At 39.3% G+C, this 19771-nt stretch overlaps 1 protein-coding gene across 3 annotated transcripts in view; it reads right to left on the reverse strand.

Annotated features, from left to right (window-relative positions):
- Positions 1-371: 371 nt before the first annotated feature.
- Positions 372-19771, reverse strand: part of SRPX (sushi repeat containing protein X-linked) — a 144622-nt gene continuing 125222 nt past the window's right edge. For all 3 annotated transcript variants that reach the window (XM_086387677.1, XM_086387678.1, XM_086387676.1), the window contains one exon: positions 372-885. In XM_086387677.1, the coding sequence (XP_086243803.1) occupies positions 702-885 (184 nt within the window). In that variant the 3' untranslated portion in view covers positions 372-701. The remainder of the gene's footprint in view (positions 886-19771) is intronic.

A 19771-nucleotide genomic window follows, 5' to 3' on the forward strand; every position in this document is an offset into this window, starting at 1 on the left:
CCATAAAGCTGCCAGACCTGGGTCTCCCTCAACAATGTGACAACCTCATGTCTTTGTAACCCACCTGAGCTCGCACCTGGTGACCACTGGTCCACCGGAGAGAATGCAGATGGAAAAATAGAAGATGGAGCTCCAGTTTTTCCTTCTTGGTTATAGCAGCACAGTAAGTGATAAAAGTCTTACCTCTTTCATTGCCAGCTTGTTGCTTTAGGGGCTCCTCTGACACTTGAAAGTTCAGCTCTCTCAGTTCAACTGAACTCCTCCTGAGACTAATTTTTCCATTCCTAAAACACCAATAATCGCAGTCCAAAGACTGGTGACCACACTGAGCAAGTATGGCTAATGCTTGAGAAAAAATGATTTTTAGCACATTTGCTCTAAAATATTTTATTAGTAAGTTTTATATAAAACAGAAGATACATACGTGTCACACTGTATAAATGCATGGGAAGCCTGTATATAGTTGTAGTTTCTAGTTTCTCTACCAAAGTAACCAGCCATGATGGAATTAAGAGAGTAAATATATTCAGTTTTTGCTACAAAAAGCAGTGTAAAATTAAGTGCCAAGAAAGCTTATAATAATAAAATAGACTTTAAAAATTACAAATAAAAATCTGTACATCAAGGATATTTTTCAGGCCTTTCTGTGCGTGTAGCTCGATGTAGAGAGAAGAGGCATGACTGAGGGAGGACACAGCCCATCAGGTGTTACAGGTCTGGCCCATTTCTGCTTGCAGGACCATCTCCTCTTTTCTCAAGGGGAAAGTGTCGATCAGGTTGAAGAGGGCCACAGGCGTCACCAGGGAGACGTAGCGCTCCTTGTCCACGCCATGTTTATCCAGTACCACGATGCTGAAGGAATAGAGTGGAATTCGCAGCAACAGCCTAAGACAAAGAGAAGACTAGGTCAGAATTGTCTTCCCAAGGACTGGTGAACCAACTAGAGTCCTAGAGTGAACCTGTGTGCACAGAAAGGCTTAATATCACTAAGGACTCAAGTATCCTTTAGACCTTTTCCTGTCAAAGTGTGGTACATCGCATGGGAACTTCTTAACAATGGAGAATCCCAGGCACCACCCCCTCACCCCCCACCAAACCTACTGAATTAGAAGCTGCATTCACTAGACCAGTTGAGTAGGACAGCTTTAGACTGTAATGGCAGGAAGACTTTAGACCTGCAATGGTGCTATGCTCCAAGGCATGTTCAACAATGCTAACAATTGATTCAACCCCTAATTGCAGATGAGGTTTGCACAACCACAGATGCACTAGAGCCCCTGGTTATCAGCAGGGGTTATTTTGGCCCCCAGGGGACATTTGGTTCTGTATGAACAGTTTTGGTGTTCACCATGTGTGACGGGTGCAACTGGCCTCTAATGGTAGGAAGCCAGGGCTGCTGCCTGCCATCCTACAATGCACAGAACAGCCCACTGTCCATAGTGCCGTGATTGAACAGTCCTGGCCTGGTGGTGGTATAGTTGCCAAGTCTAGGTGAAGCTAATTGAAATTATGTTCCAAACATTCCAGCTGTGGCCCATCTAGCTCACAACTGCATAAGAGGGGACAGAACTTGCTCTTCACCCTAGTTTTATTCACTTGGTTGATTGTTTTTTTTTTTTTAATACATTAAGTAATTTCAAAAAGCATTTGAAGTGGTTGCAAGGGCCTGTTTTTTCTGTTCTACCCCATTAGAATTTCAAATGTATAAAATAATGTATTTCATTAGAAACCTGTTTAGATGAAAAAAAGCCAGGGAAAGCCAACAGATGAGTTTGGGGCAGGGGGAGGAGCCCACTCAGCAACGCAACAAAATCTGGAGAAGAGACCGTCTCACACACAATCTCAAGCTAGAGTACATACTGCCATCTGGATTTAAAGTGACTATTCAAAATCCGAGCTGACTATACTTTATTCCACTTTGTTTTTTGGCTGAGCATACAGGATCTCTCTTCGTCAACCAGGGACTGAACCTGTGCTCCCTGCAGTGGAAGTACAGAGTCCTAACCACTGGGCCACCGGGGAAGTCCCGCTTCTGGCTTTTAATAGTTGGAGAGATGAGAATAATTTCTGTTTTATCCCAGTGGGAAACTAAATTGTTCATCCACTTGTGTGTTGCTTAGTCATGTTCAACTCTTTGTGGCCCCATGGACTGTGGCCCGCCAGGCTCCTCTGTCCACTTCTAGTGAGTAGAAATACAAGACAGCATTACCATATCTCCCATGGTTTCTCGTGGTGGTAAGAGGGGGGAACCTGGGAGTAGACCTCAAGAAGTGTATTAATGAGTTTTGGAACATTTAAATCTTGAGCATGAAAGTGATGTTAGAATGGAGAACTAAACTTCTCTGCATCTTTAAAAAGACGACTAATTAGCGGTTTCCCAGGTGATGCTAGTAGTAAAGAACACACCTGCCAATGCAGGAGACATAAGAAACACAGGGTTTGATCCCTGGGTTGGTAAGATCCCCTGGAGATGGAAAGAGCAACCCACTCCAGTATTCTTGCCTAGACAATTCAATGGACAGAGGAGGCTGGGGGGCTACAGTCCATAGGGTCTCAAAGAGTTGGACACAAGTGACGCACACCTACCTGTCTTTATCTCCCCATACATGCACATAGGTAGATAGGTACACACAGCAGCTAAACTGCTAACAGTAAAGGGAGATTTTAATAGAACAGGATAGGAAACAAGAGAGAAGTGCATTTGGAAGGAAAAAGGAACTAGGCGATGTGGTGGCTGGAGCCGATGGGAAAGGGTGACCAACATAGAATTGGAGCATTTGCTGTTACAGTACTTAAGTTAGGACAGAAATCCCCCATGGTGCCACCATCTGCTGCTACCACACACGTTCCTCCTGTGGGCCTTGTGCCTTGATTGACACAGAATATTAAGAGGGAACACTGCCATGAGAAGAGAGGAGCTGTCAGATCAGCAGGCTACCAACAGGTATAGCAATGCATCCCACCATGGCTAAGAAACCACAGAAATTTTGGAGATAAGACATCCTACAGGATGAAGGATGGTACCAGCAATATTTCAGAGTTACTCAAATATTGGGTTGATATGAATTTCAGAGCAAGTTCTAGACAACTAGACAAAACACTAAGGGAGGTTTCAGTTCAAAATCCTAGTGTAGGAAGAGTCTGAACTTACCTCTTCCCATTGACACACCAAATCTACATACGGAGCAATTTCCCCAGAAAAAAAAAACTAAAAACTAGGAGAGTGACTTTTGCATATCAGGAAAATGAGAAGGAAATCACACCAAAGCAAGCATAAAAGGCTGAGAGACAATCTGGCCAAAACCCCAGCAGTATCTCCAGTCACAGTCCCCACCCATGTGTGGGGACCAGCAGTCAGGAGGGCACTCATAACCTGGAGTTTCTCCCTGAGTAGTAGACAGTTCCTCTCCCACAGCAGGCTCTCCAGCATTTAAGACCTGTCGCAGAGAGATAACCCCCAAATCTCTCTCCAAACCAGTGGGGCTCATACCCACAAGAGCTGCTGAGCTGTCACAAACTCAGAAACAGTTCTTGAAGGGAAGACTAGTGCACCCCAAGACACAGTGTAGAAGCATCCATTTAAAAGTACCCAGACTTTATGTGAATAGGCTCATTTGATAATCTTAAGTAAGCAGACTGAGGGGCCAGGGGTATGTTGCTGCTGCTAAGTCGCATCAGTCGTGTCCGACTCTGCGATCCCATAGATGGCAGCCCACCAGGCTCCGCCATCCCTGGGATTCTCCAGGCAAGAACACTGGAGTGGGTTGCCGTTTCCTTCTCCAAGGGGTATGTTGGTGTGAGCAATTTTCAAACTCCCTCTACCGGGTAAAAGCCAGCAGAAACCATCTCTTACCTCTTTTTCTGGCTGACTGCCACCTCCATGGTCCACCTAGGGTAGACATTTTCCTGTGTTCTTTCTGCCTACTAAAGCCAGCAGGTACCTTCCACCACCCCTCCACCCCCGTGGCTCTGGTGGCCAACAGGGCCTTTTGCTTGCAGTCCCTCAGGGCTGTATCTGCATACTTTAAAAGCTGCTGCCTGCAGGTCTGCCTTCCAATCAGCCTGAATCTAGGTGCTCACTGATCCTCTCCCCTGGAGCATTAACAGGTCTTGGCACACCCTCAAACACTGGGAACTACTGAAATTAAAATAAGCTCCTTGGACAATCACAAAGGTTTGCAAGAGAAACTAGGGTTCATCTCCAACCTGGGGCCAGTCCTTCAAGACTAGAAGTGCCCACTGCAGCTAATGCACAGAAACCAACAGAGAGCCAACTAAAATGAAGAAACAAAGGAATATATGTTCTTCTATATAAAAATAGAGAAACATATAGGATACATAGATAACCAACACGGACCTACTGTATAGCACAGAAATCTCTACTCAATATTCTGTGATAACCTGTATGAGAAAATATTCCTTGAATAAATATATATTTATATTTTTATATGTATGTGTAAGTTAATCACTTTTCTATACACCTGAAACATACACCATTGTAAATCAACTATATTCTACTAAAATTAAAATATAAAAAAGACAATTGTCAAAAAAACTTAGGCTAAATAAAAACTTAGGTTGAAATGGAAGCCAGAAAAAATTAAGAAGGTCAAGATGGTAAACATCATACCTTTACACCAAAAACAAGACCCTTTTCAGTGTGGAGACCTGTGTGGTTGCATAGGTCACACACCCATGAAACTGGCTCTGTGTCTCTAAGTCCACCAAATCTTTCCTAACAATGAAAACATACTAATCCAACCTTGTGTTCCAAGACAGGACAGTCCAAGAATAGGTAATTACAATTCCTAATGCAAGGAGATTCCTATTACCCAACCTTATCCTGCCCTCTATACTGTCAGCCATCATTCAAAGCAGCTTCTTTAGTTTTATACCTCTGTTTCTCAGAGCAAGGATGAAAGAAGGAGCTTAATGTTTGGGAAGTCCTAGGTGGTATAGTGGTTAGGAGTTTGGTTCCCAATGCAGGGGTCATGGGTTTGATTCCAGGAGAGAGGAGGGAATTTATACATTTGTATGGGATTTTCCAGGCAGGAGTACTGGAGTGGGGTGCCATTGCCTTCTCCAAATGTATATAACCAGCATAGCAACACTTAAATATATGCATACACACACACACACAGAAAATATTAACAGATGTAAAAGGAGAAGTACAAGGACAATGATAGTAGGGGGCATTAATATGCAGCTTACAACAATGGACAGATATCCAGATGGAAGCTCAGTAACAGAACAGCCTTAAACACATTAAACTGTGGATTTCATAGAGAAATACACAACATCCCACCCAAAGCAAGAGAATATCTATTCTTCATGTGCATATGGAACATTCTACAGGATAGATCCTTAATCAAGACGATTAAAATCACAGACAGCAGCTGTTTCGATCATAATGTATCAAACTTAGAAATCAAATATAAGAAGAAAACTGGAAACATTTACGAATAATGTGGTAATTAAACAGTGTGTTAGTGGACAACAAGTGACTCAAATAGAAATAAAATATATTTAGTCAAATGAAAATGGAAATAAAACATCCTAAAACTTATGAAATGCATCAAAAGCAGTTCTGAGAGAGAAGTTCAGGGCAATAAATACTTATCAAAACAAAAATCTCAAAAGAAACCTAACTTGACATCTGAAACAACTAGAAAGTTAGGAAATAATAAGGATCAGAGAAGAAATAAATGGAGAGACAAAAAAGACAAAAGAAAAAACCACTGCAACAAAAGGTGGGTCTTTCCAAAGGTAAAATTCATAAAACTTTAGGTAGACTCACCAGGACAGTTTGGATTCAAACATAAATCAGAAATGAAAGAGACTCACAACTGGTATCACAGATATGTAAAGAACAAGAGACTACTCTGAAAATTTACATGCCAAGAAATTTGACAGCCTAGAAGTAGTGGATAAATTCCTAGAAAAATACAACCCTTCAAGACTGAATTATGAACAAATAGAAACTCTTTAACAAATTACTATTAAGAAGATTGAATCACTAATCAAAAACCTCCCAACAAATAAAAGTCCAGGACCAGATGGTTACACAACTGAATTCTACCTTCATTCAAAGAATAATTAATACTAAACCTTCTCAAACTCTTCCAAAAACTAGGAGAGGAGGTTCCATTTTAAAACTCAGTTTACAAGGCCACCATTTGCTGATAACCCAAACCAGACAAGGACACCAGAAAATTACATGCCAACATCCCTGGTGAATGCAAATGCAAAGATCCTCAACATTTGTAAAACAATTCAACATATTTATACATTTCCAAGATGCAAAGATGATTCAACATCTACCAATCATGTTATGCCATATTAATAAAATGAATGATAAAAATCATATAATCCCAATAGTTTCAGACAAAGCATTTGACAAAACTCACCATCCATTTATGATAAACACTTTCTCAACAATGTGGGTATAGTGGGAACAAACCTTGACATTATAGAGCCCATATATAAACAAGGCCACAGCTAAGTTTATACTCGATGGTAAAAAACTAAAAGCTTTTCGTCTAAGATCAGAAACAAGACAAGGATGCCCATTCTTGCCACTTGGATTCAACATGCTATTGTTAGTCCTAGCCAGACTTGGTACACAACAAAAAAGAGAAAAAAGATATCCAAATTGGAAAATAAAACTGCCATTATTTCTGGATTTCATGATGTTATATACAGAAAACCCTAAAGACTCCAACAAAATACTGTTAGATTAATAAACCAAATTCAGTAAAACTTCTGAATACAAAATGGATATACAAAAATCTTGGGCATTTATATACACTAATAAGCAAATCTTAAAGTCTTTCCAACAGTAGTAGATATAATGATTATCTGATATAATTTGCCCATTCTCATCCAGTTTAGATCACTGATTCTTAAAAAGTTGATGCACAGTCTTGCCACCTCCTGTTTGACCACGTTAAATTTACGATGATTCGTGGAACTAACATTGCAGGTTCCTATGCAATATGGTTCTTTACTGCATCCGACTTTACTTTCAGTACCAAACACATCCACAACTGGGCATCATTTCCGCTCTGGCTCAGCCTTTTCATTTCTTCTAGAGCTATTTCTCTGCTTTTCTCCAGTAGTATATTGTGCAAAAATCAAGACAGGGAGCTGACTGTGGCTCAGATTATGAGTTGCTTATTGCAAAATATAGACTTAACTTGAAGAAAGAAAGGAAAACCACTAGGCCATTCAGATGTGACCTAAATTAAATCTCTTACAATTATACAGTGGAAGTGACAGATTCAAGGGATTAGATCTGGTAGACAGAGTGCCTGAAGAACTGCAAACGGATGTTCACAATATTGTACAGGAGGCGGTGACCAAAACTATCCTCCAGTAAAGATATGCAACAAGACAAAATGGTCTCATGAGGAGGCCTTAAAAATAGCTTTGAAAGGAAGACAAGCAAAAGGCAAAGGAGAAAACGAAAGATATACCCATCTGAAAGCAGAGTTCCAAATAATAGCTAAGAGAGATTAAAAAAAAAAAAAAAAGCCTTCTTAAACTAACACTGCAAAGAAATAGAGGAAAAGAATAGAGCGGGAAAGACTAGAGATCTCTTCAAGAAAATGAGAGAGACCAGGGGAACATTTCATACAAAGATGGGCACAGTAAAGGACAGAAATGGTATGGACATTAGAGAAACAGAAAATATTAAGAAGACATGGCAAGAATATACAGAAGAACTGTACAAAATAAGGTCTTAATGACCTGGATAACCACATAGGTGTAATCACTCACCTAGAGCCAGACATCCTGGAGTGTGAAGTCCAGTGGGCCGTTGGAATCATTACTATGAATAAAGCTAGTGGATGTGATGGAATTCCAGTTGAGCTATTTCAAATTCTAAAAAGATGATGCTGTGAAAGTGCTGCAGTCAATATGCCAGCAAATTTGGAAAACTCAGCAGTGGTCACAGGACTGCAAAAGGTCAGTTTTCATTCTAATCCAAAAAATGGGCAAAGAATGTTCAAACTACTGTCCAACTGCACTCGTTTCACATACTAGCAAGATAATACTCAAAATCCTTCAAGCTGGGCTTCCACAGTACGTGAACCATGAACTTACAGACATAGAAGCTTTGTTTAGAAAACAAAGAGGACCAGATATCAAATTTCCAGCATCCCTTGGATCATACAAAAACCAAGGGAATTCAAGAAAAACATCTACTTTTGGTTCATTGACTATCCTAAGCCTTTGACTGTGTGGATCACAACAAACTGGGGAAAATTCTCAGAGAGATGGGAATACCAGGTCATCATACCTGCCTCCTGAGAAACCTGTATGCAGGTCAAGAAACAACCATTAGAACTGGACATGGAACAATGGACTGGTTCAAAATTGGGAAAGAAATACTTCAAAGCTATATATTGTCATCTTGTTTATTTAACTTCTATGCAGAGTACGTCATGCGAAATGCTGGGCTAGATGAAGCTCAAGCTGGTATCAAGATTGCCAGGAGAAAGATTAATAACCTCAGGTAACACCAACCTAATGGCAGAAAGTGAAGAGGAACTAAAAAGACTGGCTGATGGTAAAAGAGGAGAGTGAAAAACCTGGGTTAAGATCCAACATTCAAAAAACTAAGATCCTGGCATCTGGTCCCATCACTTCATGGCAAATAGATACAGAAAAGGTGGAAACAGTGACAGACTTTATTTTCTTGAGCTCCAAAATAACTGTGTATGGTGACTGCAGCCTCAAAAATCAAATACACTTGCTCCTTGGGGAAAAAAAGCTATGACAAACTGAGACAGCAGATTAAAAAGCAGAGACATCATTTTGCCAACAAAGGTTTGTTTAGTAAAAACTATCACTTTTCCAGTAATCATGTATGGATATGAGAGTTGGACCATAAAGAAGGTTGATTGAAGAAGAATTGATGCTTTGAAAGTATGGTGGTGAAGACTTGAGAGTCCTTGGACAGCAAAGAAGTCAAACCAGTCAATCCTAAAGTAAATCAACCCTGAATATTTATTGGAAGGACTGATGCTGAAGCTGAAGCTCCAATATTTTGGCCACCAGATGGAAAGAATCACGTCTTTGGAAAAGACCTTGAAGCTGGGAAAGATTGAGGGGAGGAGGAGAATGAGGCGACAGATGATGAGATGGTTAGATGGCATCACTGACTCAACGGATGTGAGCTTGAGTAAACTCTAGGAAAGAGTGAAAGACAGAGAAGCCTGGTGTGCTGCAGTCAATGGGGGTCACAACGATTTGGACAAGAGTGAGGGAATGAAGAACAACAAGAATAATAAAGTACCAGAAATAGAAAAATCACTTTCCTAGTTAAATGAAAATCAATAAATACCTAGAGTAAACTTTACTAAGAATTCAAAGGACTTGTACATTGAAAACAATACACATTCCATTTCAAAACTATGAAGCCTTTGGTAAAAGCGCAAGGCAGTGGTTCACTCACTGTGATCCCAGACCAACAGCATTAGCAACATCTGGAACCTTCCTAGAAATGCAAGTTCTCAGGCCCTACCATAGACCTAGCCCATCAAAACCTCTGGGGCAGGGGCCCCATACTGTTTTAACAGCTCTCCTGGAGATTCTGAGATACGGCAAAGCTTGAGAACCACTGTATAATTCCTTTATGCTGCTTATTTACTTTTTACACCATTATCATTAGCCTACAGAGGTCTACAGTAGCCGCAACAGATACAACCTGAATCAGACGTTTTCTTAAATCAGATTTTTCTATCCAAATTTAAACAATTTAAAATCACATCAGGATTTTATATAGATTCTCTCTATATATCTGCAATCCAGAAAAAACCCTTTAGGAAATTCTACAACAGGTTTTTTTTTTAATTTTTTTTTATTTTTTAACTTTACAATATTGTATTGGTTTTGCCATATATCAACATGAATCTGCCACAGGTATACACGTGTTCCCATCCTGAACCCTCCTCCCACCTCCCTCCCCGTACCATCCCTCTGGGTCGTCCCAGTGCACCAGCCCCAAGCATCCAGTATCGGGCATCGAACCTGGACTGGCGACTCGTTTCATATATGATATTATACATGTTTCAATGCCATTCTCCCAAATCATCCCACCCTCTCCCTCTCCCACAGAGTCCAAAAGACTGTTCTATACATCAGTGTCTCTTTTGCTGTCTCATATACAGGGTTATTGTTACCATCTTTCTATGCATATATATGGAATTTAAAAAGATGGTTACAACATGTTTTTAAAAAAAATCATTGACATAGTTCTAAATGAGCAATAGCTTCATGAAACCTACTGGGAAATTTTTTAATAAAATGTTTCAGATGTCAACAATCTTCTCAGGTTTTCTTATCTTTAAAGTGGACTGTTGGTAATTATAAATATATTCTTAAAGGGTACTGTCACCCCTGCAAATAGTAAAGCTGATTCCATTTAGAGTCATTTACTTACTTAGCACCAACATGGCACCAGGCACTGTACTAGGTACTAGATGCTAATGCAGCAGGACAAATAATGAATAAATAAAAGATTATGAGTGTTCCCAGGCTTCTCCTCCAACTAAAGAGAATTCAGGCCTATTTATTGTTCTATATCCCTGGCCTTCTGAGTTTTTTTATCCTGGTGTGGATGGTGCAGACACTCTGCCAAAGTGTGGTGGGTCAAAAGGCAGATGGAGTGCCACGGAGCAACTAAGCCTGTGTGTCACAACTACTGAGCCCGTGGCTCTAGAGCCCAGGAACCTCAACTACTGAACCTGTGTTCTGCAGCTACTGAAGCCTGCCAACCGTAGGCCGTGTGCTCCAAAACAAAAGAAGCCACTGGAATGATAACCTTGTGCACCACAACTAGAGAGCATCCCCTACTCACTGCAAGTAGAGAGCACCCCCACAGCAATGAAGCACCAGTGTAATAAAAGATTTAAAATTTTTAAAAACTAAAACTGAGCAATAGCAACAATGGATCCAGCAATCCCAGTCCTGGGCATACATCTGCAGAAATCCATAATTCAAAAAGATATGTGCATGCCAATGTTCATAGTAGCACTATTTATAATAGCCAGGACATGAAAGTAACCACATCTCCATCGACAGAGGAATACATAAAGATGTGTGTGTATGCATACAAACACACGTGCCATATAAAAATACCCAGCCATAAAAAAAGGAATGAAATAATGTCACTGGTAGTGACATGGATGGACCAAAATATTGTCATAGTAAATCAAGCAAGTTGGCCAAAGACAAATATATCACTGACGTGTAGAATCTAAATTTTAAAAAATGATACAAATGGAGTTATTTACGCATAGAAATAGACTTACAGATATGGAAAACAAACATGGTTACCAAAGGGGAAACATGGAGGGGGGAAGCATAAATCAAGAGCTTTGGATTTATATATATACACTACTATATATTCAATTGATAACCAAGAAGAACCTATGTATAGCACAGGGAAATCTATTCAATATTCTGTGATAACCTATATGAAAAAACCATCTAAAAAAGAATGAATACATGTATAACTGAATCACCTTGCTGTATACCTGAAACTAACAAAACACTGAAGCAACTCTGCTACAATAAAACAAAAAAGAAATCATTCATGTACATGTTCACATCAGCACTATTTACAACAGCCAAGACATGGAATCAAGCTAAGTGTTCACTGACAAATTAATGCATAAAGAAGATGTAGAATATATACACGATGGAAAATTACTTAACTATAAAAAAAATGCCATTTCCAACATGAATGGAATTAGAAATAATCATATCAAGTGAAGACAAAGAACAAATATCCTGTGACATCACTTATATGTGGATTCTAAAAGAAATGATTTAAATGAACTTCTTTTGTTTTTGAAGTCCCATTTAATATCTTTTAATCCTGTGTATCCCTTATCCGCTGGATCATGGAAAAAGCAAGAGAGTTCCAGAAAAACATCTATTTCTGCTTTATTGACTATGCCAAAGCCTTTGACTGTGTGGATCACAATAAACTGTGGAAAATTCTGAAAGAGATGGGAATACCAGACCACCTAATCTGCCTCTTGAGAAATTTGTATGCAGGTCAGGAAGCAACAGTTAGAAATGGACATGGAACAACAGACTGGTTCCAAATAGGAAAAGGAGTATGTCAAGGCTGTATATTGTCACCCTGTTTATTTAACTTATATGCAGAGTACATCATGAGAAACGCTGGACTGGAAGAAACACAAGTTGGAATCAAGATTGCTGGAAGAAATATCAGTAACCTCAGATATGCAGATGACACCACCCTTATGGCAGAAAGTGAAGAAGAACTAAAAAGCCTCTTGATGAAAGTGAAAGTGGAGAGTAAAAAAGTTGGCTTAAAACTCAACATTCAGAAAACAAAGATCATGGCATCCGGTCCCATCACTTCATGGGAAATAGATGGGGAAACAGTGGAAACAGTGTCAGACTTTATTTTTGGGGGCTCCAAAATGACTGCAGATGGTGACTGCAGCCATGAAATTAAAAGACGCTTACTCCTTGGAAGGAAAGTTATGACCAACCTAGATAGCATATTCAAAAGCAAAGACATTACTTTGCCAACAAAGGTCCGTCTAGTCAAGGCTATGGTTTTTCCAATGGTCATGTATGGATGTGAGAGTTGGACTGTGAAGAAAGCTGAGCACGGAAGAATTGATGCTTTTGAACTGTGGTGTTGGAGAAGACTCTTGAGAGTCCCTTGGACTGCAAGGAGATCCAACCAGTCCATTCTAAAAGAGATCAGCCCTGGGTATTCTTTGGAAGGAATGATGCTAAAGCTGAAACTCCAGTACTTTGGCCACGTCATACGAAGAGTTGACTCATGGAAAAAGACCCTGATGCTGGGAGGGATTGAGAGCAGGAGGAGAAGAGGATGACAGAGGATGAGATGGCTGGATGGCATCACTGACTCGATGGACGTGAGTCTCAGTGAACTCTGGGAGTTGGTGATGGACAGGGAGGCCTGGCGTGCTGCGATTCATGGGGTTGCAAAGAGTCAGACACGACTGAGCAACTGATCTGATCTGATCCCTTAATTAGTTATTATAGTTATTTTACTACTTTTGTCTTTCAACCTTTATACTAGATTTATATATCCACTGTAACTAATATATCTATATTTAAAAAGTTTTTAAAATACTATTTTAAGTATTTTAAAATGGAAGTAATTTCAATTTTCTTTGAGGTGTATAACAAAGTGAGAATTATACATAAATATGCATATTGTTTTAATTTCATGGCTGCAGTCACCATCTGCAGTGATTTTGGAGCCCAAAAAAGTAAAGTCTGACACTGTTTCCACTGTTTCCCCATCTATTTCCCATGAAGTGATGGGACCAGATGCCATGATCTTCCCATGAAGTGATGGGACCAGATGCCATGATCTTCATTTTCTGAATGTTGAGCTTTAAGCCAACGTTTTCACTCTCCTCTTTCACTTTCTTCAAGAGGCTTTTTGGTTCCTCTTCACTCTCTGCCATGAAACTAAAAGACGCTTACTCCTTGGGAAAAAAGTTATGACCAACCTAGATAGCATATTGAAAAGCAGAAACATTACTTTGCCAACAAAGGTCTGTCTAGTCAAGGCTATGGTTTTTCCAGTGGACTGTGAAGAAAGGTGAGCCCTGAAGAATTGATGCTTTTGAACTGTGGTGTTGGAGAAGACTCTTGAGAGTCCCTTGGACTGCAAGGAGATACAACCAGTCCATTCTGAAGGAGATCAGCCCTGGGATTTCTTTGGAAGGAATGATGCTAAAGCTGAAACTCCAGTACTTTGGCCACCTCATGCGAAGAGTTGACTCATTGGAAAAGACTCTGATGCTGGGAGGGATTGGGGGCAGGACGAGAAGGGGACGACAGAGGATTAGATGGCTGGATGGCATCACCCACTCGATGGAAGTGAGTCTGAGTGAACTCCAGGAGTTGGTGATGGACAGAGAGAGGCCTGGTATGCTGCGATTCATGGGGTTGCAAAGAGTCGGACACGACTGAGCGACTGAACTGAACTGAACTGATGCATATTGTTTATCCGATTCTTTTCCACTATAGGTTACTGAATATTATTCCCTGTGCTATACAGGAGGTCTTTCTAATGTCTCTTTTATACTAGTGTGTATATGTTAACCTGAAATTCCTAATTTTTTCCAGTCTCCCTCAATCCCCTACTATCATCTTTGGTAACCATCAGTTTGTTTTCTATGTCTATGAGTCTATTTTTGTTTTGTAAAAATCTTTGTGGTCCTTTAGAATGTATTAAAACTTAAGTTGTTTTACAAATAAAAAAAACATGATAAACATAAGTTATATACAAGCTTCATGTGACCAGAAACCAGAAAACTACAATAGATACACAAACAATAACAAGAAAGGAATCTAAGCATACCGCTGATTCTTTAAATCACACAAAGATAACAAGAGAAGAATGTAACAGAGGAGCTATAAAACAGACATAAAACAATTAGGAAAATGTCAGTAACAATATACCTATCAATAATTTAAGTGGACTAAATTATCTAATCAAAAGAAAGGGTAGCTGAATGGAGGAAAAAAAAAAAAAAAAAAACGACCTATCTATATGCTGCCTACAAGGGACTGAATTCAGATGTGAAGGCACACAAAAGTTGAAAGTGAAGGAATGGACAAATATATTCTATGCAAGTGCAAACCAAAAGCTGGATAACTTTTCTTGTATCAGACAAAACAGACTTTAAAACAAGACTATTATCAGCTATTCTTTGGAACTCTGCATTCAGATGCTTATATCTTTCCTTTTCTCCTTTGCTTTTCACTTCTCTTCTTTTCACACCTATTTGTAAGGCCTCCACAGACAGCCATTTTGCTTTTCTGCATTTCTTTTCCATGGGGATGGTCTTGATCCCTGTCTCCTGTACAATGTGACGAACCTCCGCCCATAGTTCATCAGGCACTCTATCAGATCTAGTCCCTTAAATCTATTTCTCCCTTCCACTGGATAATCATAAGGGATTTGATTTAGATCATACCTGAATGGTCTAGTGGTTTTCCCTATTTTCTTCAATTTAAGTCTGAATTTGGCAATAAGGAGCTCATGATCTGAGCCACAGTCAGCTCCTGGTCTTGTTTTTGCTGACTGTCTAGAGCTTCTCCATCTTTGGCTGCAAAGAATATAATCAATCTGATTTGGGTGTTGAACATCTGGTGATGAAGAGATAAGAAAGCCTTCCTCAGTGATCAATGCAAAGAAATAGAGGAAAACAATAGAATGGGAAAGACCAGAGATCTCTTCAAGAATATTAGAGATACCAAGGGAACATTTCATGCAAAGATGGGCTCGATAAAGGACACAAATGGTATGGACCTAACAGAAGCAGAAGATATTAAGAAGAGGTGGCAAGAATACACAGAAGAACTGTACAAAAAAGATCTTCATGACCAAGATAATCACGATGGTGTGATCACTGACCTAGAGCCAGACATCCTGGAATGTGAAGTCAAGTGGGCCTTAGAAAGCATCACTACGAACAAAGCAAGCGGAGGTGATGGAATTCCAGTGAAGCTATTTCAAATCCTGAAAGATGATGCAGTGAAAGTACTGCACTCAATATGCCAGGAAATTTGGAAAACTCAGCAGTGGCCACAGGACTGGAAAAGGTCAGTTTTCATTCCAATCCCAAAGAAAGGCAATGCCAAGGAATGCTCAAACTATGGCACGATTGCACTCCTCTCACACGCTAGTAAAGTAATGCTCAAAATTCTCCAAGCCAGGCTTCAGCAATATGTGAACCATGAACTTCCTGATGTTCAAGCTGGATTTAGAAAAGGCAGAGGAACCAGAGGTCAAATTGCCAACATCCGCTGGATCATCAAAAAAGGAAGAGAGTTCCAGAAAAATATCTATTTCTGCTTTATTGACTATGCCAAAGCCTTTGACTGTGTGGATCACAATAAACTGTGGACAATTCTGAAAGAGATGGGAATACCAGACCACCTGACCTGCCTCTTGAGAAATCTGTATGCAGGTCAGGAAGCAACAGTTAGAAATGGACATGGAACAACAGACTGGTTCTAAATAGGAAAAGGAGTACGTCAAGGCTGTATATTGTCACCTGCTTATTTAATTTATATGCAGAGTACATCATCAAAAATGCTGGGCTGGAAGAATCACAAACTGGAATCAAGATTGCCAGGAGAAATATCAATAACCTCAGATATGCAGATGACACCACCCTTATGGCAGAAAGTAGAGAGGAACTAAAAAGCCTCTTGATGAAAGTGAAAGAGGAGAGTGAACAAGTTGGCTTAAAGCTCAACATTCAGAAACCTAAGATCATGGCATCTGGTCCCATCATTTCATGGGAAATAGATGGGGAAACAGTGGAAACAGTGTCAGACTTTATCTGGATGGCATCACCGACACGATGATCATGACTTTGAGCCAGTAGGAGTAGCAATACTCATATCAGATAAAATAGACTTTAAAACAAAGGCTGTGAAAAGAGACAAAGAAGGACACTACATAATGATCAAAGGATCCATCCAAGAAGAAGATATAACAATTATAAATATATATATGCACCCAACACAGGAGCACCACAATATGTAAGACAAACGCTAACAAGTATGAAAGGGGAAATTAACAATAACACAATAATAGTGGGAGACTTTAATACCCCACTCACACCTATGGATAGATCAACTAAACAGAAAATTAACAAGGAAACACAAACTTTAAATGATACAATAGGCCAGTTAGATCTAATTGATATCTATAGGACATTTCACACCAATACAATGAATTTCACCTTTTTCTCAAGCACAAACGGAACCTTCTCCAGGATAGATCACATCCTGGGCCATAAATCTAGCCTTGGTAAATTAAAAAAAAAAATTGAAATTATTCCAAGCATCTTTTCTGACCACAATGCAGTAAGATTAGATCTCAATTACAGGAGAAAAACTATTAAAAATTCCAACATATGGAGGCTGAACAACACGTTGGTGAATAACCAACAAATCACAGAAGAAATCAAAAAAAGAAATCAAAATATGCATAGATATGAATGAAAATGAAAACACAACAATCCAAAACCTGTGGGACACTGTAAAAGCAGTGCTAAGGGGAAGGTTCATAGCAATACAGGCTTATCTCAAGAAACAAAGAGAAAAAGTCAAATAAATAACCTAACTCTATACCTAAAGCAACTTGAAAAGGAAGAAATGAAGAATCCCAGGGTTAGTAGAAGGAAAGAAATCTTAAAAATTAGGGCAGAAATAAACGCAAAAGAAACAAAAGAGACCATAGCAAAAATCAACAAAACCAAAATCTGGTTCTTTGAGAGGATAAATAAAATTGACAAACCATTAGCCAGACTCATCAAGAAACAAAGGGAGAAAAATTAAATCAATAAAATTAGAAATGAAAATGGAGAAATCACAACAGACAACACAGAAATACAAAGGATCATAAGAGACTACTATCAGCAATTATATGCCAATAAAATGGACAACTTGGAAGAAATGGACAAATTCTTAGAAAAGTACAACTTTCCAAAACTGAACCAGGAAGAAATAGAAAATCTTAACAGACCCATCACAAGCATGGTAATTGAGACTGTAATCAGAAAGCTTCCAGCAAACAAAAGCCCAGGTCCAGATGGCTTCACAGCTGAATTCTACCAAAAATTTAGAGAAGAGCTAACACCTATCCTACTCAAACTCTTCCAGAAAATTGCAGAGGAAGGTAAACTTCCAAACTCATTCTATGAGGCCACCATCACCCTAATACCAAAACCTGACAAAGATGCCACAAACAAAGAAAACTACTGGCCAATATCACTGATGAACATAGATGCAGAAATCCTTAACAAACTTCTAGCAATCAGAATCCAACAACACGTTAAAAAGATCATACATCATGACCAAGTGGGCTTTATCCCAGGGATGCAAGGATTCTTCAATATCCGCAAATGAATCAATGTAATACACGATTAACAAATTGAAAAATAAAAGCCATATGATTATCTCAATAGATGCAGAGAAAGCCTTTGACAAAATTCAACATCCATTTATGATAAAAACCCTCCAGAATGCAGGAATAGAAGGAACATGCCTCAACATAATAAAAGCTATATATGACAAACCCACAGCATACATTATCCTCAATGGTGAAAAATTGAAAGCATTTCCCCTAAAGTCAGGAACAAGACAAGGGTGCGCCCACTCTCACCACTACTATTCAACATAGTTTTGGAAGTTTTGGCCACAGCAATCAGAGCAGAAAAGAAATAAAAGGAATCCAAATTGGAAAAGAAGAAGTAAAGCTCTCACTGTTTGCAGATGACATGATCCTCTACATAGAAAACCCTAAAGACTTCATCAGAAAATTACTAGACCTAATCAATGAATATAGTAAAGTTGCAGGATATAAAAACCAACACACAGAAATCCCTTGCATTCCTATAAACAATGAGAGAACAGAAAGAGAAATTATGGAAACAATTCCATTCACCATTGCAACGAAAAGAATAAAATACTCAGGAATATATCTACCTAAAAACAAAAGACCTATATATAGAAAACTATAAAACAGTGGTGAAAGAAATCAAAGAGGATGCCAATAGATGGAGAAATATCACTTGTACATGGATTGGAAGAATCAGTATAGTGAAAATGAGTACAGTCCCCAAAGCAGTCTACAGATTCAATGCAATCCCTATGAAGCAACCAATGGTATTTTTCAGAGAACTAGAACAAAATTTCACAATTTGTATGGAAATACAAAAAACCTCAAATAGCCAAAGCAATCTTGAGAAAGAAGAATGGAACTAGAGGAATCAACCTGCCTGACTTCAGTCTCTACTACAAAGCCACAGTCATCAAGACAGTATGGTAGTGGTACAAATATAGATCAATGGAACAAAATAGAAAGCCCAGAGATAAATCCACACACCTATGGACATCTTATCTTTGACAAAGGAGGCAAGAATATACAATGGAGAAAAGACAATCTCTTTAACAAGTGCTGCTGGGAAAATTGGTCAACCACTTATAAAAGAATGAAACTAGAACACTTTCTAACACCATACACAAAAATAAACTCAAATGGATTAAAGATCTAAATGTAAGACCAGAAACTATTAAACTCCTAGAGGAGAACATAGGCAAAACACTCTCTGACATAAATCACAGCAGGATCCTCTATGACCCACCTCCCAGAATATTGGAAATAAAAGCAAAAATAAACAAATGGGACCTAATTAAACTCAAAAGCTTCTGCACAACAAAGGAAACTATGCTGCTGCTGATGCTAAGTCGCTTCAGCCATGTCCGACTCTGTGCGACCCCATAGACGGCAGCCCACCAGGCTCCCCCGTCCCTGGGATTCTCCAGGCAAGAACACTGGAGTGGGTTGCCATTTCCTTCTCTAATGCATGCAAGTGAAAAGTGAAAGTGAAGTCGCTCAGTTGTGTCCGACTCTTAGTGACCCCATGGACTGCAGCCTACCAGGCTCCTCCATCTGTGGGACTTTCCAGGCAAGAGTACTGGAGTGGGGTGCCATTGCCTTCTCCAAAAGGAAACTATAAGCAAGGTGAAAAGACAGCCTTCAGAATGGGAGAAAATAATAGCAAATGAAGCAACTGACAAAGAATTAATCTCAAAATATATACAAGCAACTCCTGCAGCTCAATTCCAGAAAAATAAATGGCCCAATCAAAAAATGGGCCAAAGAACTAAACAGACATTTCTCCAAAGAAAACATACAGATGGCTAACAAACACAT

Source organism: Bos grunniens, chromosome X, assembly GCF_055505025.1.
Source record: "Bos grunniens cultivar Pamir isolate PY7600 chromosome X, Bosgru_T2T1.0, whole genome shotgun sequence".
NCBI classification, from domain to species: Eukaryota; Metazoa; Chordata; class Mammalia; order Artiodactyla; family Bovidae; genus Bos; species Bos grunniens.